At 51.1% G+C, this 24,857-nt stretch overlaps 1 protein-coding gene across 6 annotated transcripts in view; it reads right to left on the reverse strand.

The window, feature by feature from the left end:
• Window positions 1-24,857, reverse strand: part of KANSL1 (KAT8 regulatory NSL complex subunit 1) — a 92,208-nt gene that overhangs the window by 48,809 nt on the left and 18,542 nt on the right. For all 6 annotated transcript variants that reach the window (XM_072028706.1, XM_072028705.1, XM_027445321.3 and 3 more), the window contains one exon: window positions 22,896-24,282. In XM_072028706.1, coding sequence (XP_071884807.1) covers window positions 22,896-24,199 — 1,304 coding nt within the window. In that variant the 5' untranslated portion in view covers window positions 24,200-24,282. The remainder of the gene's footprint in view (window positions 1-22,895; window positions 24,283-24,857) is intronic.

A 24,857-nucleotide genomic window follows, 5' to 3' on the forward strand; every position in this document is an offset into this window, starting at 1 on the left:
CAGCAAGTACAAGAAGTATTAAAACATTTGGCCGCGCTCGCTTTGATGTGGTATTCCTGGGAGAGCGAGCCAAGTGTTTGGATCATTTCATGGAATCATCTTTGTCGTGGAGGCTTTAATCCAAGGATTTTGTTCTAGTTTCCATTAAATTCTGCCCCCAAAGGTGCAGAGCGCAGCTCAGCAGTCACCACGCATGCATCTGGCTGCTACCGAAATAACCACTCTAAGCAAGAGATGGTCAGGAGCAAACAGTCCTGCAGCAGCTGATTGCTTAACAAGATCTTCCTGGAAACATCTCTTAGGAGACCGAGGGCACGTAACCTGGGGGTATCTGAATTGCTCCAGGTGGTCTCAGCAGGGACATTTCACCATGCAGCCAGAGAATTGGGAGGCGCAGAGGTGGCGAAGCATTTCTTCCTGCAGCCGCTTCGAACAAACGATGCCGGTGCTGCACCCGAGTAGCAGGCATCCTCCCCAAGTCGCAGTCAAAACTAAATGAATCATAAACCAAGAGAAGGAGCAAACAACTGAAAAAGTGTCCCAGCCCTGACTCACCAGAGGATCTGATTCCTCCGTGTCCGTGGTTAGAGGCAAGCCGGCCGCGGTGTGCCAGAGGCACTGCTGCTGCTCGCTTCCTACACCCAGCTGGACCCACGCACACGCAGCAGCCGCCACCAGCACCACGCAGATCCTTCACCCCAGGCTGAAGAAATCGGCCAATCGGCCAAATCTACTGCCTCCTCCTGGGAGCCGGCTTTAGGGGGACAGCTTCGCTGGGAAGAGCTTCTCGAGGCAGTCCCAGCTTCCACAGGATATCCCCCAGGAGAGGAAGGAGATGACATGGTTTGAACTTTTAAGACACGAGTAAACAGGCTGGAAACGTAACCCAAGATGATTTTGGAAAGCAGAACAAACAACAAGTACCCGAGGCAGAGGTCGCTCGCATCCTGCCTGGGGCTCAGCCGAGACGGGCAGCGAGGGACGAGCACCGGCTGGGAACGGCCCCCGCTCCCTCCTGCCCCTTTGCTTTCCCCTTCCCTTCCCAACAGGGAGCTTTTTCCTTTAAAAAAAAAAAAATTAAGCGCCTCTCTCATCATTTCACAGAGCAGGAAAAGAACAGGCTGCGCCCATTTTCAGCTGTTGTTACAGAAAACACAGAAAACCAGAAAAAGCGTTATCTGTTTGGGCAGCCAACCTTCCTGCAGCTGCTCCCCAGGCACTTCGGGCCAGGCTTGGCTCAAAGGTACAGAAAAAGGAGGACAAAAAGGAAGGTGGGGGGGGGAAGGAGAGGGTTAACAACTGTCAAACTTCATTATGCAGCGGTTCTGCTCAGCCACCTACTACTCCGAGCTGGAGAGTGCTGACCCTGGTTATTTTCATCCTTCCAGGCCTTCACAAGCTCCTGCAAAACCTCTGCGTGTCTTGAGACAAAGTGGGCAAATCCCGGGGCAGCGAATAAAGCCCCCGATCCTCCTTTCTCCATTTCAATGCTTCTCGCCACGTTCTTCTTTTGTAGGCCAGCGTCCCCTGCTTCAAGATCGAGGAGCCATAATTGCTTCAAAGCAGCCAAGAATCCTGGAGGAGCTATTCCAGGCTTCACGACGCTGGTGGGAATAGGGTCCGCGGTGAATGAGGCTTCAAAAAGCGCCCCGTGCCCTCTTCCTCTTTCAACTCCCTGAAATAAGGCTTCAGAGGAAATCTGCCAAGACACCGAAGAATAAGGCCACCTGTTCTGCTACGAGAACGAAAGGAAGCAACAATAACCCGCTCGCGAAAGCACAAAGACGAAGGTTTTTCAAGCTCTGCTGCAATGCCGAGGGAGCCAGGAATGTTTCAAGGACTTGCACCCACGTCGGGTCCTCCCTTCCTGGGGAAGCGTCCCAATGCCATCCCCTTCCCCATGCACTGAGGAGCAGGGCAGCCCCCGGAGCTCTCCCCAGAGCTGCTTTTGGGGTAATTATGTGCTTATTTTGCTTACCACCCAGATGAAGACGCGGAGATTCGCCAGATGAACCAATTTGGTGCTCCCCCAAAACAAGGCTGCGATGTGGTCGCTGGGTTTCTGCTCGCATCAGTAACGCGGGTCAGAGCCAAAAGCAACTCAAGTTCTACACTACCCAGAACCATCAAACCCTCGACTGGGATTTTTGGCCCCCTTCGGCAGCCCCTCCTGCAGTTGACGTAACGGTAGAGCCGGCCAGGAGCCTGCCCTCAAACCTCAGCAAACGCTAGCTAGGAGAAAGTTTAAGGCTTCACTGCTAGAGATCATTCTGAATTTGTCTCTCTGCTCGCTGGTACATGGCTACACGGATATCTGCTTTTTGTAGACGTGGTACAGGAATCCAGAAAGCCAAGTTCCAACCCTTAAACTAGATAAATAACACCAAAAATATTCTTGAATGGCAGAAAACCATCCTGAAAGGCCATTTTTTTCCTGTAGGATACCTGCAGATCTCGAAGAGCCTCAACTTCACGGCCTATGACGTTTCTCTGACCTCCACGCTCAGACACCACACGCCAACCATGAGAAATTTCAGGGGAAAAAAATGCCCTATAGAAGACGGGAAAAGCTCTAGAAGGTTTAAGCAGGAATATGATATATAAATATTTAATATTTATATAAATATTTATACGTGTAACAAGTTTTAAAATGAGATTCAGACAAGGAATTTCCAAGCTTGGCCAAACAGCATTGCAGCTTGATGGAGAGCTACAGTAAGGAGGTTTCCTTTAATGGGACATCTGAGCCCAGGTCTCCCTCCCTGTACCTGAAAAAGCTTTTAGGGAATTTCTGGAATTGAGTTTATTCTTTAATCAAAAGAATATTTTCTTTCAGCTCTCATAGCACATCACGTGGTACTTGCACGTCAGAAGTGAAGACAAAGCTCCTAGGACTTCACGTTCTTCTTCCTCCTAACGCAAAGCACGTGGCTGGGTTACACCTCTCGTCCCTCCTGCTGCTGTTTCTTGGTCTCCAGACTCTGATGCACTGCTCCGAGCACCTCAGGGCAATGGAGCACAGGCCACTTGTGCAGAGACACCTCCCTGCCCTCCTCCTGCACGTTTCGTGGCAGGGAGCAATGCCAGTGCTACCCCGGGTGCAGGTGGAGAAGGCAGCAAGCACCGTGGGGGGCTGAGCTCACCCTGCAACACGCACGGTGGCTACAGAGCTCCCCGAATACCAGATGGCACCAGCCACCCTATAACTCACCTCGGTCTACCAGTACAGCAGTCAGAGCATGAATCCTAAGAGCGACACGCTAAAACAGGCCAAAGAAATCCTGCATCCTTGTCGGATGGAAACCTGGAGCAGACGAACGTGACCCCAGAGGGAAAATTTCTGCAGTCCATCCGTCAGAGCGCGCCTTCAGTTTAAGTACTCCAACACGGGGGGACACTGTCCAGTGGCCTCCCTTTAGCTCTCACACCACATTATAATACACATTATATATACTAGAACAAGGTCTGCTAGCTTTGCTGGTGCGCATCAATGTTCCCAACACAACAGTCCCCGAAGTTTCAACTTAAAACACCCTAGCACAGAAGACATAAGCCTGATTTTAGCTGACAAGCATTTTGCTGGTTACAGAACCTCTCAGCGTACACCCAGTTCTCAGACAGCGCCCAGGAAGGCAGCTCGGAGCCCTTCCAGCCCTCACACTGCAAAAGGAGGAATCGTGCACCGCAGGCACCTCCTGAGCAGAAGCTGAGCTTTCTCGGAACAGCAGAGGACAAAATCCACCAGCGGGATTTATCTGTGCCAGGAAGACAAGAGGCAGATGTGTGCGATTGCCCAATGCCTTTATTTATTAATCCGTTCATGAGAAGGATTATATTTAACAGAAGAAAACAGCAGTACCTGCACATCACCACCTCGACTTGAAAGTCTGAAAGCCCGTGGCACGGGCTGGAGCCAGGACAGCTCACACCCTTCAACAAGTCTGCACAGATCGAGCAGGGCAGAGCACGAACGGCGTTCCCTGACGCACGGTGCCTGCCTCCTGCCCTCTCCCATCCCAAAGCAGAGACTTCATCCTGAAATCAAAAATGCACCAGGGCACAAACACGCACGGCTACTGCAGAGCGGCTGGCAGGCTGCAAGCTCGGGGTGAGATAAATCAGATCACGAATGTTTCACGTCTGAATCCCAAGCCCGTAATTCAAGCCTTTACTACTGACAGAGGGAGTCATCCTTAGCCTAATGAGAACAAGAAGATGCTCAAATATTTACAATAACAACAAAAATAAGCAGGCTCTGAGGCTATAAACCACAGCTGCAATTGTTACCGAGACACTAACACCAATTTTTCCTGGAAAGGAGGAAAAGGCGTGCACTAGTAAAAAAAACACAACAGCTTTTATACATTTCCATACGTCCTTCACTACAAAAAGCAGGCTTAATCCAGGTGCTCACAAGGCTGGTCAAGAACAATTCCCTACAAAACAGCTTCAGGAGACTGGTGTTTCAGAGAGGAGAAGCTGTGAAGCCAAGTCTTTTCCCAACGGGACCAACACAGATATCATCGAGTTTCTTCCCCACCGAGGTTCTCAGAGGTCTAATAAGGGAATGAAAAGACTCCCACGAAAGTTTTCCTTCCACCACTTGCTGGCAGCCTCTTTCCCCCAAGTTGCTGAGTTGTTGTTTTGATTTGTTTTGTTTTTAAAATCTATTTACTCCGCTTTTGGAAGCCCCCGTGCGCACAGAGTAACCGCGGCAGAACGAGCAGGGGGCTGGCTCTGCCCAACAGGTCCCAGTCCTGCTGCAGAAAGCGAACGCATCGCTTTAGGGGATTTTGGCAAGGCGCAAGCAGGAAATAAAAAGCAATTTTAAGAATGATCACAAGCACTTTCAGCCATATGAAATCATCTTCCCAATGGCAGCGTCCAAATCACGTGCTCTGCGCTTCCTGCAGAAGACAAATTCACGCCGTATGCCCGAGCACGCTCTTCCCCCCCAGAAATCACACGCTACAAGTTTAAGGGGTGTTTTAAATTAGCCACGTACGCTTGATTTAAGACTCACTCGAGAGGTTTTCCTACAAGAGCGCAAACCACGGAGTTCACGACACTCTCAGAAAGCAGCACGAGCACCAGAGGAGAGGAGGAGCACCGGGACGGGCTCGCTGCTGCTCTACAATTCCCTGCTCTTTGCATGTAATTGGCCTCCAGCCCCAAATTTGGGGAGGAAATCCACATCTGATCAACCCCAGCATTAACCCCACACAAACCTCCTCATCCACAGGCTTTCCTTTCCAACACTGGCTCAAGGAAATGTCTTTTGGTCCGTTCAGCTGTGCCCTGTGCAGCACACAAGAAACCCATCACGATGGGAAAGGAAGGGCAAAAGAAGCTAAAATTTGACAAAGATTTCATACATGTACCCAAGTTGTTTCAATGACCAAACAGTCCAAGAATTTGGACTGCAAGGTGGTAAATGAATGCAAAAGGTGTCACCTGAAAGCAAAACGGGAAAGCTGCACGCTCAGCTGTGCGAGGAGCTGGCAGCAAGAATGTGTTTGGATCGAGCATCCTCAGCTGTAGTGACCTCCCCTTCTTTCTTCTTCAGGAGAGAAACCAGAGACAGCCACTGGCATCAAGGAGCCTGCTCCATGCTGTGAATTCTTTGGAGGTTTGGGTTTTGGGGACAGGGGCTGTTGAAACTAAAGGCATTGCCACTGAAATGCAGCAGCCCAGCGCACCGCACGCTTCCCAGCTGCGTGGGAAACTCCCGCTGTGAAGAAGGGAGCTGGGGAGGATCCAGATGCACAAACCCCCCCATGGAAACCCAACTGCTGCGGAGGGACCGGGTGTTTTGTTACACCTTCCAGGAATTCTGTCTCCAAGGACCTGTAATAAAAACTTCACGAAACCGCTCCGCTGCCAGCCTCCTCCCACAGCTCCCCACGCGCAGCACACCCTGCGCTTTCGCAACCACCAACTGCAGCAGATTCGGTGATTCCCAGGCACAGCAATGGGTAAATCATCAACCCTCCAGAAAACACCAGCCGTGCAGCAGTTTTATTAACTCCCATTTTGACAAGGAACATTTATTCTCGTTGACATCTTCACTTTGGTCTCCCGGGAATTTAGGAAAGGTCCGGTCTCCAAGCGCCTTTTTCCCCAAAGTTCGGGCACGGATATTTGGCAGGGGTGGCACCTGAGACTGAGAAGAGCGATGACCGCATCATTTTTTGATTGGTGTGATTCCCAAAAGGACGCAGAAAACAAACAAAGACACCTAGTTCCATCTCAAGCATCAGAGCAGTAATAGAAAAGGGATTCAGAAAGCAGACAATTTTAGCAGGACGGGTTACCGAGTGGCACGCAGCTCGGTGATTGCAATAAAAAAGCTCAGAGCTGCAGTTTGGGTGAGCTGTTTTGAAGCGTACACAGCTTCTGAGCAAGGAGGGATGTGGTGCTGTGTAGCAGGACTCAATTTGGCTGGCCTCCCTTCTCCAAACAGCACCAAAGGAACACTGCTCCTCACCAGAGCACGGAAAACACTGGCACGTATTTTCGGAGACACCTGCTACGACCGGAGGAACTGGCACCGAGGGCAGCAGAGGTGGCCACGCGAGCCTCACCCAGCGTCACGAGGCCGAAGGAAGGTGACAACACCGTGACTGATGCTCCAGAGGCCACCACGCTCGCTGCTTTCTCGCCCTGCTATAAACACAGGTACACAACCAGCAGAGATGCTCCGTGTTCACCGGGGATGAGCTACAAGAGGATCTTCAGCTACGTTTTGTAGGTGAAGCCCACCTCCCAGGGCAGCATTTTCCCTTTAGTTCTCCATGGAATGAATAAAACACTGCAAAGCCCACTTGGGCTTTGGTCAGGAGTTCTCAATACTTATTTTACTTTACCATGCCAGCTATTCCTGCTAACTGCCTGCAAAAGCCTCACCCTGGAGGAGCTCAGGCAACTGGCACGCTTGTTACAGCTGCAGCTGGAGACACGCAGGCTATGGACCCTCTTCTGTTTCGATGTACACCCCCAAATACTTCAGGCTCCAATCTGGAGGGGAGGAGGTGAGGAAAAAAATAAAGAATAAGGCATAGCACGGGGAAAAAGCAGTAGTTGGAGGCTTTGAGAAAAGCTTTCCCCTCCGAGCCTGCCAGACTGATACAGAGTGCTCCAGACTTCTTTGACCTTCACGAGAAGACAAAGAACTCGTGATTTACGTCCCTCGAGATACAGCCAGAATTCACTAAGGAGCTGCAAGAAGGGTTCTGTGTTATAAATGAAGTCCTCGACAAGCTGCTAACTGCAGGCAGTTTGGTTTAATAAGAATCTGCAACCCCTTAATTCCACTTGAAGCAGGGCTGATAGGCTGTCCTCTGCTTATTGAGGAGCTTCAGATTTCAAATCTTCCTGGAGAAGATTGCAAGTTCCCAAACATTTCTCAGACCCGGGCAAATGATCTCCAGGCCTGTGTGCAAAATGCTGCAAAAACCAAACTGATGCAGATGCACCGCTTGCTAGGCGAGTTTTAGGGAAGCTCAGCTGCATGGGGTTTTTGTTTGTTTTTGTTTTGTTTTTTTTTGCTATTTTGAGGGGTGGGAGCTCTTGGGTCTGTCTTCGACTCCAGTTAGAGGCGAGGTGAAGGGGAAGGATGCCATCAGGTGAGATGCCAACAGACCGAGCTACAGCAGGGCTGTGCTCTGTACCACGCTGGATCTGACAGCAGCACTTAGCAGAAGTGACGGCGAAGGGAAACCTCTGAGTTTCTGAAAGCTGCGAGTTACAAATAAGGAACGCTTGCCAGAACTTCACAAGAGACAACCGAACTCCTCCAGCAGGCTCCAAACAAACCGAGAAGTCAGCCACATTTACGTGTTTTGCTTACTCTTACCCACAAAGTTCTAACAAGTTTTAGCCGAGATGTTAAACCTCCAGTTTGAAAATTTAAACCAGCCCCTAACAAACAGGAATGAAACCTACCACCAAGAGCACAGCTTCCTCATCAGCTTTCCTCTGGTCTTTTAAAGCACAAGGAAGGCTACAGGAACATGGCCACAGTCCAACATAACCCCCTCCTCTGAGCAATGGACATGAAGAGAAAGAACAAGACCAGACTGTGGATGTGAAGGAATAAAACAGGAGATGTTTTTGTGGCTGTGCTATGAGGAAGTATCCATGCACACAAAGATTTTGTGCTCAGATCCTCAAAATACTCCTGCTTTCACCTATTACAAACACCTCGCTTCCTGCCCTTCCCCAAACCTGCGTTAACGAAGTTATATTCTCCTGGAATTAGAAGGGACTTCGGATCCCCTCCTTTCTGCCACTGAACTATTTCTGTAGGTAAGGAGATCGGGGCAAGGGCCTCAGGAGTAAACTGCTGGGATAACAGTAAACACAGGAGCTTTTGTAAAACCTTTCTGCTATACCACACGCACTGAGTGCATACACACACTGTAAGATGCTTAGATGTCTTTCAAGGCTTTCTTAGGTCCCTATAAATCCCATACAAGTCGTTCAGAATTCCCTATAGTTGAAAAAAACAACACAAACAGATAAAAAAAGGATTGTATGTAAACATGTGCAGGGGAAAACAGGACTATTTGTACTTTCCAGCAGTCCAACTCAACTGCAGCTCGGTAAACTTACTGCCAGGTGCATTTTTTCCTGCAGCTCCGGGTTCCTGCAGCCCATTCCTGACCCCAGCACTACCTGAGTCCTCTTTGTGGGTCTGTTTACACATCTCCGTGTGGCTACAGCACTCCAACTCATTAAGCTGCTAACGATTAACACAATCCTGCAAAAAGGCAGAAGGCTTCTGATGCTACATAAAAAGATACACAGAAGTATTAATTTCTTCTCATTTAGACACAAAGATTCACCGTTTTGCTCGGCGCACACAAGATGCTTTCCACTGCATCCAGGCAGCCAGAAAGAGCCCGAAATAACGAGTTCCCAGCCACATCTCTGGTTTTCAAGTAGACAAATTCCACAGCCTGAAAGAATAAATTGCCGTCTTAAGCAATTAAGCAGCACTTCCCATCCGCAAAGTGCATTCTCCTCTGGCGTCACTGAACTGTGCGCTGCTTTCAAACAACTCAGCTGCTCCTAAAAAAAAATAAATTAAAGAAAACGGCTTTCTTGCTGGCAAGGTGAACGGCTGGAAGGATCCTCCCTCGTCAAGGACAATGCGGGTCGCTATCCCGCAGACGTGGCAGGTTTGCTGCTGCTCCCTGTTGTTAATGCAAACAGGGGAGGCCCTGCCTCCAGCGCCGGAGCGAGGGCAGCCCGGGGAGGAGGGCAGGGAGCTGCGGCCACGGCACCAAACCTGGGGAGGACGGAACACGCCGAGGCCCAGCTTCTGGCCTAAAATAATTCAGTCCTTCCTTATCTGTAACGGTTCAAAGACGAGAGGCTGTTATCCTGCCATTCCACCCGTGTTGCTCGGAGCCACCCTGGGAAATGAGCGGCTACGGGCACAACGTATTTCCACCCCCTGTCATTCTCCCTCCCCAAAAAGTGGTTGAAGTCACACACGCCGTTGGCAGCTCCACCAGAAATTTGTTTTGCTTGGATAGCTCGTGCCCAACCCTTTCAACCAGGTTCAGCCAAGACGCACTCCCTACTTCGGGACTCTAGAAAAAAGACGAGATAAAGTTTAGTCCATGCCAAAACACCAGGCACCAAGCAAACGTTTTGGCACAGAAAAAGCCTGGTTCCACCTCCTGAGAGGACCCCCTTACAGCCCGAGCTTGCAGTCCAAGTCCTTGCTGAGTTTTTTGAAGGATCTCAAGTCCAGACTAATTTTATTTGTATCCTGTGTAAAGGCTGTAGGAAATACCCAGTGATTTAATCGTTAGGAGAGGAGTAAAAGCAAGCCGTGCATTCACATGCACCTACGTTAGCCCTGAGCACTGCCCTGTTGCTTTAACGTGGATGCCCTGCAATCAACACAACGTTATTTAATATCGGGCTCCGATTTGCAAGAAGAGATTCTTCTCGAAGACGGGGTATTTTTAGACGATGTTGTGATTGGCAGCACTGAAACACCTCGTACAAGAGGCAGAGCTCCCATCATTACCACGGCCCTCCCCAGTTAATAAATAAAAAAAAAAAAGCCAGACCCATCTCTCAGAAGAGTTTGGAGGACGAGTTTGGTTCAGGAGGGCTTTTTCCAGGCTTTTGGGGAAGAAGGAGCCAATGGAGCCCTACGTACCTTACAGAGGCGACCTTACAAGAGTTGCACTTTTCAGTAAGAGCGAAAGCTCAATGCTTTTTAATTTCTTTCCAAGCAAAAGCAAAGCATGTCACACTCACATGCCTGGAAGCCAGGACAGGAGCCAAAAAATTAAGCTGCGGCAACATTCAGCCGAGCAATCTACGAGCAAAGGCAGCACATGAAAATAGTTTGCATTACTGTCATCCTCCAGACCTTAACGCTAGACAAAAATCTAAAGAGGTTCACACAAAACAGAAGAGAATACAGACTCTCCTTCTACTGAGGCTTCCAAAATCTGCTGCAAACAATTTGCTGATGGCAAATTCAGTCCCAGGCCCGGTGCCCAAGAGGCTCTCGCTGGCCATCAGGGCAAGTTACGGGGCTGAACCTGAGCCTCGCTGCTCCAGGACCCCGCTCCCCTGCCTCACATCAGCGTTCTTTGGACGTGTCAGAAGGAAGCCTGACACACACGGTCCTTTTTGAAACGCATTCAAGAAGCCCGAAGCCAAGCATTTCCCAACAAAAGCCAAGACAAAACGAATTGTGTCAGAAACAAAGAGCGATGGCTGCAAGATGACTACACAGCCTCCAAGGGTCCAGAGGGTCTGAAAGCCAAACTATTACCCAAACTATTACACGTTTTCCCCTCCCTGGACCTCGAGGACTCCCGGCTCTGGAGGACACAGGACGATGCTTTATTGTGGGTGCAGCTGGAGCAGACCGGAGCAGGGACCAGAGCTGTGCTCCAGCGCCCCGGTCAAGGGCTGCGGTGCTACAGCAAACGCTAGCGGCAGTGGGGTGTTTTAACCTAAAAAGAGCCAGATCTGGGCACAAAGGGAAATTTTCCCTCTGAAATTGTCATCTGATCTCCTGCCTTAAGTGTAAGGAGTGTAAAACTGGTCCCAGCCAGCGCTAAGCTTGCAGGCAGCTACAAGATGTGCTCCTTTTTTTTAATCAAAGCGAGATCATGAGTTGGTTTTCTTACATTCTCTATAACATTTTTGGGAGGGGAGAGGTGACCCTTCTCTGCGCTGCTCTCTGCCCCCATGCATGTCAAAAACCGACCACAGGTACGACAGAGATGCTAATCCCGGAGGAAATCAGGCAGCTGCTGCTGTTCGTGGTGGCAGAGGAGGGGTGCTGCCCGCTTGCTCCACTGCACCGGGGAAAATAACAACAGCAGCGTAAGCCCGGCTAAGTCGATAATCGCAAATTCTCAGAACGCCCTTTATCTAGGTGGGCATCAGCTGGAGAAGCAGAGCGAGGTGCTTTTGGGCGAGTTACGCTCCAAACTGAAGCGAGAGGCACGGGAGCTCTGTGACTGCAGGGAGCGCTCCCGTTTGTACCCGGTCAGCACTTCTCAAGGGCAGCCCGCACAGGCACGGGCACGTCCCCGTATTTCCCGTCCGACCAAAATCCCCAATCTCCAGACAATAAGCAGCAAATTCACTTTACGGCTCCGGGCAATCTCTTACACCGCCAAAAAAATAATAATTAATAAAATAAAGCTTATGGGAAGGAAGGCTCCACCAGGGTTGGATATTCTTAGAAATTTTTTATTTTCAGTCTCTCAAAAGGGGAGGGAGATTAGACAGTTTCCTCCCAAGCCTAATAAACTTCAGCAAAACCAAATATTTTTCCAGTAAGCAAGCCCCAGAATGGGAAAATTCCTTTATACGCTAGTTTGACAAGTTGAGAAAGTCAAACACCTGCATCAGAGCAGGAAAAACTCCTCCTAGAAAGCTCCAAAGGGAGGGGGGCAAAAAGTTTCGGTTATATAAGGCAAGCATTTGACACAGCCAAGTGCTCTGGGTGCAGAAGGCTGGAAACAAGCAGACAAGAACGAGATGAAAGTGATTTTGAGGAATGCTGCAACATCAGAGCAAGGCAGCAACGAGAGGATTCCTGGGGTGGATTCACCGAGTAGCTGGGCAGCAGCGCACTCATTACGGGGAACACTTCGTCGGTGCTATGAGATTTGAGATTTGGTGCTACACGACTGCAGAGGTGACCTTCCCGGTGCTGAAGCCTTGCAGCCGTTCCTCGACGCGCGCATCACCACTAAAAGCTTTGGGGAATTTATACCGGAGCCTTTGCACACACGGCAGCGCTCAAGAAACTCAAGTCTTGCACGCATTTTATCATCTCTAGGAGCTGGGTCGCTGAGGAGTTGTCGGATCCCCTCGCTCCGAGCTGTGGGAAGGATGGGAAGAGGAGGGAACCCCGAGGGCTGTGCGGCTTCCATCACTCGGCCACCAGCTCCTGCAGGGGGGACACCAGCCCCAGTGAAGCAGCTGCTGGGGCTACCCAAGGGCGAAGAGGAGGAGGCAGCAAACACGCAGCTGCTGCCCACAGGGAGAGGGAAAGAAGGCCATAGGCACTCGGTGTGCCAGCAAGAACTGAGCACTTTCAGTGGTTTTTCATACAGCCACCAGAAGGTTTAACCAAGCCCTTTTCTTTGAATTCATCACCCAAGAGCGCCGCAGCCCTAGTGCAGAGCTCACTCGCTCGAGCGCACGCAGGCAGGCAGAGTAAGCGAGTCCATTTGCAGAGCAGCTTAATCTGCTCGGGGCTTACCTGTTCCCAGCCTGGCGTTCGGTTTCAGACATTTAACATAACCAGAGCACGGCTGGGAACAGCGGGGAAAATACGGCAGGTCTGTGCCATGACAACTCGGGCGGGTTACGAAAGCTTTCCCCCCGCAGAGGTCACGATTCTGAAAAGCGATGCTGCTTCGGCAGCCACACCACGGGAGGATTACCTGTATGGATAACCAGAACGCCTTTACCTCGGGGAGCTGGATGGTAATGCAGGAGGACAGCTCAGGAGGGAGAGGAGAGCCACGAGGGTGTGTTTGGCAAGTCAGATATTCCCCCAGAAGAGCAGCCACGTACCTCAGTGCTGCAGCTGGAGACATCTCCCTGCAGCCCGTAAGGGGTGGGAGAAGTGGGGATGTTCACCAAAAAAAAGCAGCTTGAAAGAAAGTGGAGTTACATACCTGGTAAGCCAGTTTAAGATCCAACACACAAGGCGGTGTCAGTCAAGGCTTTCAGGTAAGATTCTCGACAAGAATCACTTAATGAAAATAGGTTTAAGTAACAAGGAGTTAAGTTGGTTTGGGCTCCCTGCCCATTTCCAGAGGCAGGGAGAGGGGGGTGGTGCAGGGAGCTGGAGGGCTGGATATGGAAAGCTGTCCTCAGGCTCAATATGAATCATCACACCGAAGGATTTTCTTTAAGTGGCTGGCTACGACTCAAACAGATTGAGTTATTTCATTTAAAAGGCAGGGCTTTGACCGACGCCTGAATGACAAACCTCTGGAAAAACTCAAAAAGACGACAGTCACGTGCGTGCACTGGAATAATACTCAAAAATTACCCTGTATTGGATTTATCTGCCCTGAAATAGAAAAAGCAGCTAACGCCTCGAAAGACTTCCTAATGATGCTGTAGTTTCTTCAAATTATTTTCTGCTGTGTCAGGAGAAGCAGCATCTTCCCTCTGACATTCAGCAAACCCTGCAAATGGCAGAGGAGCTGCCCACAGCAGAGCAGGAGCGGGGAGAATTCTTTTCTTGTTTTCGTCTGACACAGTCAAGAGCCAACGCCACAAAATGTTGCATACATGGAGCAAGAGCCCCGCAAGTGTTCTGCATTCAAAATGCACACCCACAGAAGGCTAATTGTCTCTTTTTTTTTTTTTTTCCTTTTTCTGAAATAGCCAGCGCTGGAATAGCAGAAGTCACATGGAGCAGGGCTCCAATTCACACAAAAATAGGCAGACTTCGCTGCTGCCGTTTTTATTTACGCTGCTGTCCCAGCCTGGAAATGGGAAGGGCTGCTAAAAATGAACAAATATTCTCCCCCTGGATGCAGGATGTGAGCCTCTAGCAGAGCTGGAAGCCAGCGGGGACACAGAACCACCGCCTCAGACACCCAAAACACGAACACCCTGAGCGAGGCCAGAGGCTGGAAGACTTAATGCCTAACTTAATGGAAAGGTTCAATATCTAACCCGATAACAGAAAGCCACAGATAAGATACACGGAAGTGAGACGGTTGCGCGCTGGTGTTTCAGCCGACGCGGACGGCAGGAATTGCTTCTTGCTGGGTTCCTACAGGTGATTTCACTGCAAGGTCACCTGAACCGCAGCGCCTTTGGCTGCCCTCCGCTGCTGCTTCTTGCCAAAAAGTGGGCAGAAACGCTGGGCTGGGACGGCTGCTGGGGCTGCAACGCACAGCTCACATCCACAGCCCCTCAAACGTGTGCACAGGCACCCCTCTCTGAACCCTTTTTCCTCCAAAAAGCCATTTTTGTGACTTCTGTCTATTAAATCTACATAAAAAAGCAGCACTTCTTACCCGAGAGTGGATTGGATTTGATAATGCAGTGTAACAGCAGCAGCCCTGAAGCAGCAAAAGCTCAATATCGGTCATTAAGTGGGAGCCACCGGGGAATTTGCTAAATGAAGATTGCCTGGAAAGCCACATGAGCTCCCCTGCCACAAAGCCTTCCAAACGGAGCCGTCCCATTTTTAACCCAACCGAGCTCAAAGAAAACTCCGGGCACACAAAGGGGCCAACAGCTCCCAATATTTAACCAAGTATCATAAAAAGAAAACGAGTTCCAACCGCACACGGGCTGGGTTCAGAACTACTCGCGAGATAAGATTGGAAAATGATTGATAGCAGAACACCTCCAGAGCTTCACCTCCGGTACCAGAGAGGAAGGATTTCATGGCAAACACTCCCAGGAAAACTGCAGCTCTTATTTTCTGTTCTCTAGCCCGGGAAAGTTTGATCTACACAAGGCTGATGGCTCAGGACCATAAGTTAAACCACCGTCTCCTACCTAGCCTCGTTTTTCCTGCTCCCACCAGAAAACACCACCCGACTTCCCTGCGATTCACGCCGCCTCTCCCATTAATATTTTACAGTCCTGCCTTATAGAAATAAAAACCCTGCAACACTCCTCACAACATCATTATGTGTTACTATGGCAACTGCGAAAATGTCACAAATCCGAGCCCAAATCCCTGCTGCATGAGGAATACCTTGCTCCTCCTCACCTCCCCCTTTGTGAAGTCGAGGACCGAATCTTTTGAGCCTCGTTTAAAAGCCACCATCGGAGCACCGACGGGTGCTGCTGCTTTTGCACCACTTTCAGTTACTGAATATTTCATTAAGCAGGCAGCCGAGTGATGTGACGTTTCACAGGTCACCCCCGGCGTCTGCTGGGGGCACTTTTTAAGTTCATCGAGTCCCAAAAGCATCTGAGAACTGGACAGGGACACCTGGAGCCGCAGGGCCGTCCGCAGCGAGGTGCCAAGGGCTGCTCCCTGCCTGCCCCTCCATGTCAGCGAGGGGTGACACAAATCCTGTAGTTACACTGCCATGTCACTAGTAGTGACAGCATACAGAAGTCTGGGGTTTTGTTCATATATATTTCTCTTTTACATTCCATATATGCTTGCTCAGAAGTAACTATTACTGATAATTGTGTCAAATCAAGAATAAGACTTAGATTTAACATCAGTTATTCTCCTGTTCCAAACTTGCTGGTAAATTTGATCTGATTTTGTATGATCAGAAATTCTGGCACCGTTCAGTTTCCATCCTTTACTGTACTGGAGGAGGGTGTTCAAATCAATAAGGGAAGCATAACTGGACACATATCTCTGGGAGTATGATTATACTGGTTAAAAGACACAAGATTTTTACTGGCCTGACAGCACAAAGTCTTAGGATTCCCCTGGATGTGCGTAGGCCTGAGCTGGTTTTACCTTTTTTCAGCTGTGATACCAATTGCCTCCTTCGCAGGGCTGCACAAATTAATCCGTGCCGCCAGCAGAAGCATCACGAGGTGTTCCCGGCCCCGCTCCGCCACCACGAGCCAGGAACAGCTCGCCCTGCAGCTAAAGCTGCACCAGTACGGGGGGAAAAAACCCACTGCCGAGCTGCTCCTCTTCAGCAGCTATCCTTCAGCAGGATCACAGCTACCAGACTGCACCCTCCCAGGGGCACGAGGGGTTTGGCACAAAGCTGGGGGGCTGCAGGCTGTAGGCACCTGCAGCATGACCTGCTTGCAGCAGAGGTTGATGCCTGTTTTTTTGGGGAAGCTGGGGGGCAACCTAAGCTCTCAGCAGCACAGGCTTCCAGCAGCTCCTTTTCAAGTGTTTTTTTTCCAGCAGGGCATCCCCTCTGCTGCTCCTGAGGTGCTGTGCATGCTCTGCAAACACATCCCAGGCACCAAAAGCCTCGGCTCTGCGTGGCCGTGCCCAGCACCCTGCCCAGAAGGAGCTTGTTCAGGGCGGGGGCAGAGCTGGAGCGGGCGGTCCAAAAAGCAGCCTCGCCACAGGGAAGGTCGGGGGAAAAAGGAGCTGGATGTGACTCGAGAAAACCATTTGATTTCATCAGCGACCAGCAAGTCTTCTGAACGCCCAGAGCTGTGAGCAGAGGGCGCTGGGGACAGCTCTGGGCGCAGCAGTGACCCAGCTCCAGCTCAGGACCCACCTGGCTCTGGGGACGGAAAGGGCAACTCCAGCACTCGACTGCAATTCAGGATTGCTTCTACTTCCCAGCTGAATTACGGGTCAGTGCAGGTGCCTTCATCCGTTTGTATTTTTAAGTCCTTTCTTTCATTCAGCAGCTAATACCTAAGTCAATTTTATTTTTATTTTTTTTTAAAGTTCCCTTTCGCCTCCAGGGGTTTCTCCCGCGGATGGCCCAGCAAAGCCATCCAGTTCTCCGAGCCTTTGAAACGAGACACTTGCAAAACGCACCACGGCCAGGGTGTGCCCAAAACACGCTCTGTGGAAAAAGCTGTTGGGGTAGTGCCAGTGCAGCAAGGAAAACATTTTTCCCCCAGCTGGAAGCCGAGCGCAGCGCTGCTGCCGAGCGAGCGCAACCAGAACGTATCTGCTGGAACGGAGAACAAAGGAGAGGGGAAAAAAAAAAAAGGCAACGTTACAGCATAATGAAAACCAAAATCCTGCAGGAAGAGAGAAGCACATCTGCGAGGCGCACCTTTCCAGGCTCTGTAAGGAAGCCCACGTTCGCTGCTCCTCCACTTCTCGTGTCAGGCAGAGTCACTTTGCAGTTTGTATCGGCAGCAGCAGAACAAAAACGCGGCTCTGAGCTGCTTCCAGATGCCGGGGTAACAACATGGGAACCTTTTTCCCATCCCCCAGACCGGTGCGTAAGGCTGCAGTATCAGGGATGAGCTCTAAGCAGGGTCCCTTGCCTTGCTAAAACGCTAACTGCAATTTGGTATGAGGCTGCGGGGCAGCAGGCAAGCCACCGCACCCGTCCCAAAATGCCAGTCCCACGTTCATGGACGTTTTGCTGCTATTCGGATGCTGTGACAAACTTTTCCCAACGCAAAGTGAAGTGAATGTTTATCCAAACCTATCCAAAGCATCAGCCACAAGTCCTAAAATACCTGAGCGAGAGCCCATTTGTTCCTCCTGGCTGCCCCCCTGGGGCAGGGCTGGAAGGACAAGGTGAGACTTCCAGGTAGCGCCAGACCCCAAATCATTCCCAACCCTCCACCTTACTTCAAACACAAGCCCAGCACAGCCCTGCAGCCTAAAATCAGGCAGAGATGTGACCCAGCAAGGGGAAAAGAGCTGAAGGAGATGGGTGATGTAGCAGACGGGTGATGCACACCCACGTGCTGCTGCTGTGTGCAGCCACCCAGCAGCACCCAGGGCAGGCACCCATGGGAGAGGCAGGGGAGGGTTTGTAGGGCAGGCGGCAGCACCAGCCCTGGAGGAAGCAGCTCTGTCGGTGCTCAGCCACCTGCATGGGAAGGTTTTCCTGCAGCACAGCACCCTGACTGGGTGACCCAGCACCGATACCCTCCTGCTTGGGTCCCCTCTGACACCGCCGCAACTTCAGCCCAGGGAGATGGAGTGAAACAAACCCATTGTGGGGTGAAAGCCCACGCAATCTTAACGAAGCTCTGCAGATGGCAACAGGAGGACCTGGTAGGACACCCAAACTCTCGTGTGTACTCCAGGGAGGCACCAGGCTGGAACAAAAAGCCCGGAGCTGCTCACTGGGCATCCCCTGCACCTCCGCACGGCGTGCTCTGACCGTGTTTCCAGCAGCAGCACTCCCTTTCCTTAAGATCTTTTTCAAGCAGCGTTCTCATTTGCCCTCTTTTCTTAAAAGCAAGAGGGACTCGCACAGTGTCCTACTTACTGGGGATACCTGATTAAGCAGTTTTGAACAATGAACTGCTCCCTGCTATTCTGCTTTCACACGCAGAGCGAGCACGTGCTCAGGATTTGCTCTTGCGCTCCCTTCCCAAGCGAAAGACGTTTGAGGGGCATCACCCTTGGCCAGCAGCAGGCGGGTCACGAGCAATTCGGGTGTGATATGTACAGATGTTCATACGCTGCTGAGAACCAGAAGGTCAGGAACTGTGCTGCAGTCCGTACCTACAAACACAACGAGGTCAAGAACAAGAAAAACACCACAAAAACACGAGCAGGTAACTGAAAAAAAAAATCATAGAGAGTAGAGAGAGTTTTATGATTGCTCTGCATAGATCAGAGCAAGTGAAACATGCTGGAGACCAGCAGGAAAAGTGTCCTTGGTCTCTGCAGAGGGGGGATCTGCCCCCTGAATTGCTGCTCCGTGAAGTCACCGCCATGAGAAACGTTCTTTAATAGCCCTCGAGACTACCTTCTCAAGCTCTCACTTGAAAAATAAAATCAAGGGAGAAAAATCTGAATTTCTAAATTCTAATTCCTCAGCCCACTGATGCACCGACTGCACCTGCCCCTCCAACGACCCCTAATGCAAGCACCACAGGCATTCCTCTCCAACACGGGGCTTTGAAATCGGTGCTGACAAAAAGCATTTATTAGCCAAAAACCTTCATTACTACTCCGGGTCCAGCAATCCCGAGCTGCAGGCAGGGTGACGCGACACAGCACGAGGGAGGAGCCAGCACACAAGCTCCCAGGCTGGGGAATGATTCACTGCAACACTGCAGTGCAGAAGGTGCTCGGATTTCCCACCAGCACAGGGGATAATTACAAAGCGTGCTACGGCATCGCGGCCAGAGGCGTCGGAACAGCCCCGACCCAAGGCACGGCACTGCCTGGCCCCCGGAGGAGGTGGCGTGAGGAGTCAGTCCCTAAAACTTGGCCTCCCTCCCAGCAGACATTCCAGGTAAGAAATCTGAACTAAAAAAAAAGCCAAGTTGCCATTAAATATTTGTTTCCAGTACCTTTTCAGAATGTTCCTGCGATTCTCAGGCCGAATTTGGGGAGCAGAGGCTGCCTCCCACATCGCTTCCCGGCTGATGACCGCATCGTGCTCGGCGCAGGTAACTCATCAGCCAGAAATAGCTGTCGGCTCCTGAGGAAACCACCCCACAGCCAAACGCAAGGCAGTCAAAGAAACCAGCCAGACCGAGGAAGGCAGCTCCTACGGATACACGTGCACGTGAAACATTTCCCACTCTTACAGCCACAAGCACAGGGCGGCAGAAATACCAGGGCTTGGGCAACTCGCTAAACCCTCGCTCGATTGCACAAGCCGGAGCCCCCACCAGCAGCCCTCCAGCGCCGGGCTCCAAGGCACCTTTCACAATCAGCAGCCCCCGATCCTATTGCTCTGACAGCAGTTTGGGCCCTTTCAAAGCCCCACGGGTTTCAGAGAGGCAGGAGGCTGCTGCCTACGGTCAAAAATCAGGGCAGTTGTCGACAGGGGAGGCTCCAACCTGGCCGCGCCACCACGAAGCGAGGCACTGCGCCCACTGCTCCTATCCCTGCCACCAAGCACGCTTCTGAAGCAACACCTCCGAGGCTCTTAGCTGTGAAGCAAATCGCTGCTTATGGCTAATCTGAGGGCAAATGAAGGCAGCGGGGGGGTCCTTGAGCCAGGGAAGTCTGCAGCTGCGCACCAAGAGCCGGCCCAGCCCGCGCGCACTCGGTTCCGCGTTAGCCGCATGGGAGCCAAGAGCAGCTCATTAAACCAAGCCCATAGCTGGCAGGGCTTCCCAAAAAAGAAGGTGTAACGAATACCTCCCTGCTTTGTTTATGCATTACACGCTGGCCTGGTTATCTGCTCCAATGGCAGCGCCTTCCCAGGCAGCAGGGAGCTTTAGGAGGACCCAGCGAGTCCTGGTGCGCGCCTACTGCTACAGGGAGCTGCGATCCCCGCCGAGACGCTGCCTCTACAGCCAAGACCAGGCCTGAGCAGCGCGAATGCTTCAAGTCTGTCCTTGACCAGATAGCGATTCTGGAATGCCACCGTGCCAGAAAAACTCAAAGGTCAGCTCTTATCTCAGCATGATGTAAACAGGTCTTTGTTTCTTTCGCATGCTTCTACTTCGGTCCCAGAGGCGGGCGGCGACTCGGCCGCTCGCTGCCAGCCAGACGCAGGATTTGAGAAGTCAGGATTTGAAGAGTCACTCTCACTAGGGAGTGAGAAAGCAGCAAGCGAGTCCTTGGGGGAAGGAAGGAGCAGCCAGGAACAATACCCAACCACAGGAACCCGGCTAGGGGATCAGGCAAAGTTTTCGCACCCATTACCATACTCCGTCTTGCTACTGGAATTATGAATAAGTATAATAAAAGTCTTCCCAATAATAAATAAATTCTTCAAGCTGCAAAACCCAGCCATACTTAAGCAAGCCTCTGCCCTTCTGTGCTCGCACAAACACCAAGCAACGCCTCTGTACAAGCAGCTGGCCCAAGGTAGCTCTTCCCCCTCCTGCCACCGCGCTGCTCGCCGCGTGCACCAGCTCCTGAGCTCGACTCCAGGAGTTTGGGTAAGGAGCACAAACGCGCATTCAGCCTCAGCAGCACCAGAGCTCATGAGACCCAACGTCAAAGCGCTCGCACCAACAGGACAGTCGATGCTGGAAAGAGCAATTAGTGAATCCCCAGAGGCGTAAACTTTAAACTAGGCTTGGTGGGCCTGGCCTAGATGCCACTCCGCGTACACAGCGGCTTCTGAAACGGCAAACAACAGAAGGATCATTCTTTTTATTGGCTTTACAAATCTTTGGCTTTTAAAGAGTACTCGGGAGGCCGGGGAATGGCAAGGCATGACTAACAGAAAGGGCAGAAAAGTCAGCAAAGAATTTCACGCGTCGTGTCTCTGAATACCGCACTTCCTCTGGGGATTACGACGAGTGGCACAGGGATTTCACTTTGCTCGACGACACGGGAACCTACGAAACCCACAATGTGGAAAATTTAATATTGCTTTGGACAGACAATAGTGTCAGATGCCACCTCCAATAAGAGCTACAATGCTTCTGAATTCAACTTCACTACTAAACCCAACAGAGTAAGTTTGGGGATGTTATACAACGGGAATAAAGTTACCCAACTCTTTGCTACCAGCACCAGGGCCAAAAACCTGTGCCCAGCCTGCACAGATCACATGCCCAGCTGCTAGCTCCGCGCTGAACTCATCTAGAGTTAAAGATTTCACATACAGAAATTCATCTTACACTAACATCCCCAAAACAATGTGAAATTCAGCTGGAATTTAATGCCTGAGAGCTGCAATATACATGTTTATTAGCTCTTATCATGTGAGCGTGTTTTCTGTGGGACGCTCCAAGGTACCAAGTGCGCACGCTGTCCGTGTCCTACTTCAGTGAGATTTATGTCACGGCACCTGACCAGCCATAAACGTGCCTTTGGACAACAGGAATCAAAATACATCCAGCCAGTTCTCCACGGCTACCTGCACAAACCCAGAACAGCACAGGTATGCCAACAGCATCCCCAGCCAGGGAGGAGCACTGTGGCCGTGCAGAGCTTTCCGTCTGTGCTTCAGCCCGAGGGTCAACCAGGATGGAACCGATCTGCTGAGGCAAGCAACATTTCACACAGCCCAAACACACAACACGGCCTTTTAAGAGATTTGTTCAAAACTACCCTGATAAGCAATCCCAGGACAGACGCTTTTCTTTGGAAGAGAAGTTTCCCTTGTTCCTTGCCCTGTCTCAAGACCTTTTTCCTTGATGCGGGTTTTCCTCCTCCGCACACAAGTTTACAGCTAAGACTTTGGCAAACAGGATCCAGTTAGCAACCTATTAGCCGCTGTCATCATCTAATGCAACTCATCACAAATAATAAGAAAATTCCCAACAGTGACTTCCCAGAGGTTAAGGAAGACGACACACTCACTTTACACTTCTACCACCACTCAGCCCAAATCCTTTAAGATATTTTTTTTTTACCCACAGGCAGTTTAACCAAAAAATATAAGAAATAAATAAAAAAAACATCACCACTCTGCAGTCAGTGAAGATTCAGGCTGGCCTTACTTTACATAACTGGTTTACAACAAAGATCCCCATTGTAAAAAGACAAATATTTCATTTCGGGGACAGGGCCAACACATAAGCAAGAGAGCAGAGAGAACTGCTCATAGTATTTCAGGTTTGTATCTGCAGCATGCCTGAGCTGCTCCAGCCAGCCTCTTTCCAGGACTTGCTGCTCTGAAGGAACACCAAGGACTGCTGGACGCATGGAGGATTTTAACTTCAGCGCTCCATGCGCTGCCTGAGCTAGAAATGTGCCACAGATCACACCACACTGATTTTAACAATTATTTCTTTGATCTAAGCCCATCAGAAGAGAAAGGTGTTCCTACAAAATCCAGATTCTCCATCTGCCACCTTTCCCCTTGCTCTCCCCCCTGCCAGCAGTAAGGCAAAGCACGACTGCTACTTACAGCGGTACGTGGGGTTGTTCTGGGTCTGCTTTGGTCAGTTCCTCCTCTTCGACGTCAGACTCTCCTCCTGAGCTGCTGTCAGTGACATCCGAGTCAAACGCTTGTTCGCTGGATCTCAAGTTGGCCATACCACTGGCTGTGAATCTCTCCAGTTCTTCCGATATCGAATCGCTTTTCAAGAAGCTGCTCAGGCCTTCTGAAGTAACTGTCTCGCTCGCAGCTTTCCTCAAAGCTGCTTCTGCCTTTCTGGTCAACATCAACTGGCTCCGATGCCTCAGGGGGTCCAAGGTCGGGAGCTTGCTCAGAGTTTTCTCCAAGAAGCCACCCAACTGCTGTTGGATGTGTCTCTCCACCTGCTTCGCCTGCACCACTTGCAAGCGCTTCTGCAGCCTGCGAGCCCGGTTCTCAATGTCTGCCTGCCGTCGCAGCAATGCCCTCGTCCTCATCTCGGAGTCGAGAGCACTGTGGTAACCGGCCAGCAGAGAAGGTTTCTGCTCCTCCGACTTACCGCTCCCGAAGTCTGAGTGGCCAGCAGCACCGGGCAACCTGCTCTCCCCACTGCCACCCTCGAGCACCCGCTGTTGCTCCATGGAATTAAGGGAAGATTTGTTTGCAGTGCTATTATTGCTAAACGGAGTCGTGTGCTCGGCATCAAGGCTTCGGTGTGGAAGAGTGCAATTGGTCAACCCGGTCTTCAAATCCCCTGATTCGGAACCCCCTGCGTTATAGTCAACGCCCTGGAGGGCAGCGGCAGGAGGAGCACACTTCCCACCATTCAGAGCACTCGAGTTTTCATGGTCTGAATTGGTACTTTTGGCCAATTTCTTGGCCAAGCCGTTCACAGGCGCTTGCGGGAGAGGTGGCTGGCTATTAGTACTCATTGTTTTTAGATTCTCCAAAGTAAATTCCAACACCGGTTGCCTCCCCAACAGATCGCTTGTTTTCAAGAAGGACTGAGATAATAGAGAGTGAGATTTAAGGACTGTCTGCTTGTTGAAGACTCCTTGCAGCTTCAGAGGCTCTTTTGAAGGAACAGATGTAACATCCGAGCAGAGATAAGAGGCCACTAGCGGCTGCAGCTTGCCCAGCTCTTCCTTCGTAGGGTTGTTTCGGAAATCTAAACTGGGATCCTCCGGAGCAATGGCTTTCCTTTTGGTGCCGTTGGCAGCCAGGAGGATGTTGTTGGCGTTGCCGTTGCTCTCGGCACTGCCAGGCGACAAGGTGGAGGACGGGGGAGCCAGCTTGAATCGGATGTGGTGAGCTTCAGCTGCTGCGTCAGTGAGAGCGGGCGCCATCGCAGCCATTCAGCACAGAGAGACGGGAAGTCCAGCCTCTCCCGGTGCCGAGGCCAGCTCCACTGCCTCCCACTGCCTCTCCTGAGGACAGCCTGCAAAAGAGAAGAAGGAGAAAGTGAGACACCGCACTTAAATCGGATGCAATAAGCAAGACAACAGCAACCAGAGGTACCGACTCAACGGGCGCGCCATCCTCCCCCTGCCACCACCAGCCCCGTGCCGAGCGGAGCCACCCCAGGTGCCAGCAGGGTTAGGACAGAAGCAGCAACACACGAGCTGGCCCCAAGGATCTTCCCGAGCTGGTGCTTCTAACGACTGCCCTCATCTCACAGACCATCCACCGATCACCCCTGCATCCTTCCAGGCCTTTGTGAAAGGTTTGGCTCTGGGTACCCACAGCCCACTGCTCAGTGCCACCAGCTCGCCAACTTTCTCTTGAAAATCCTTGAGCTGTGCCTATAAAAAACTTTTCACTACTTCTGCTGCCAGCTCAGGTGTAAGAAGTGACAACGCAGAACTGGAACGTGCAACACAGACAGGGCCCGAGGGGAAAAAAAAAATCTCCATATGCTCCAAATCCCAGTAGCCCAAGAAACCCCGCAATCCCACACGGGCTGGGAACCCCATCACTTCCCTGAGAACAAGCCCTGGACTTCAAGGAAGCCGG

This window comes from Anas platyrhynchos, chromosome 28, assembly GCF_047663525.1.
Source record: "Anas platyrhynchos isolate ZD024472 breed Pekin duck chromosome 28, IASCAAS_PekinDuck_T2T, whole genome shotgun sequence".
Lineage (NCBI taxonomy): Eukaryota > Metazoa > Chordata > Aves > Anseriformes > Anatidae > Anas > Anas platyrhynchos.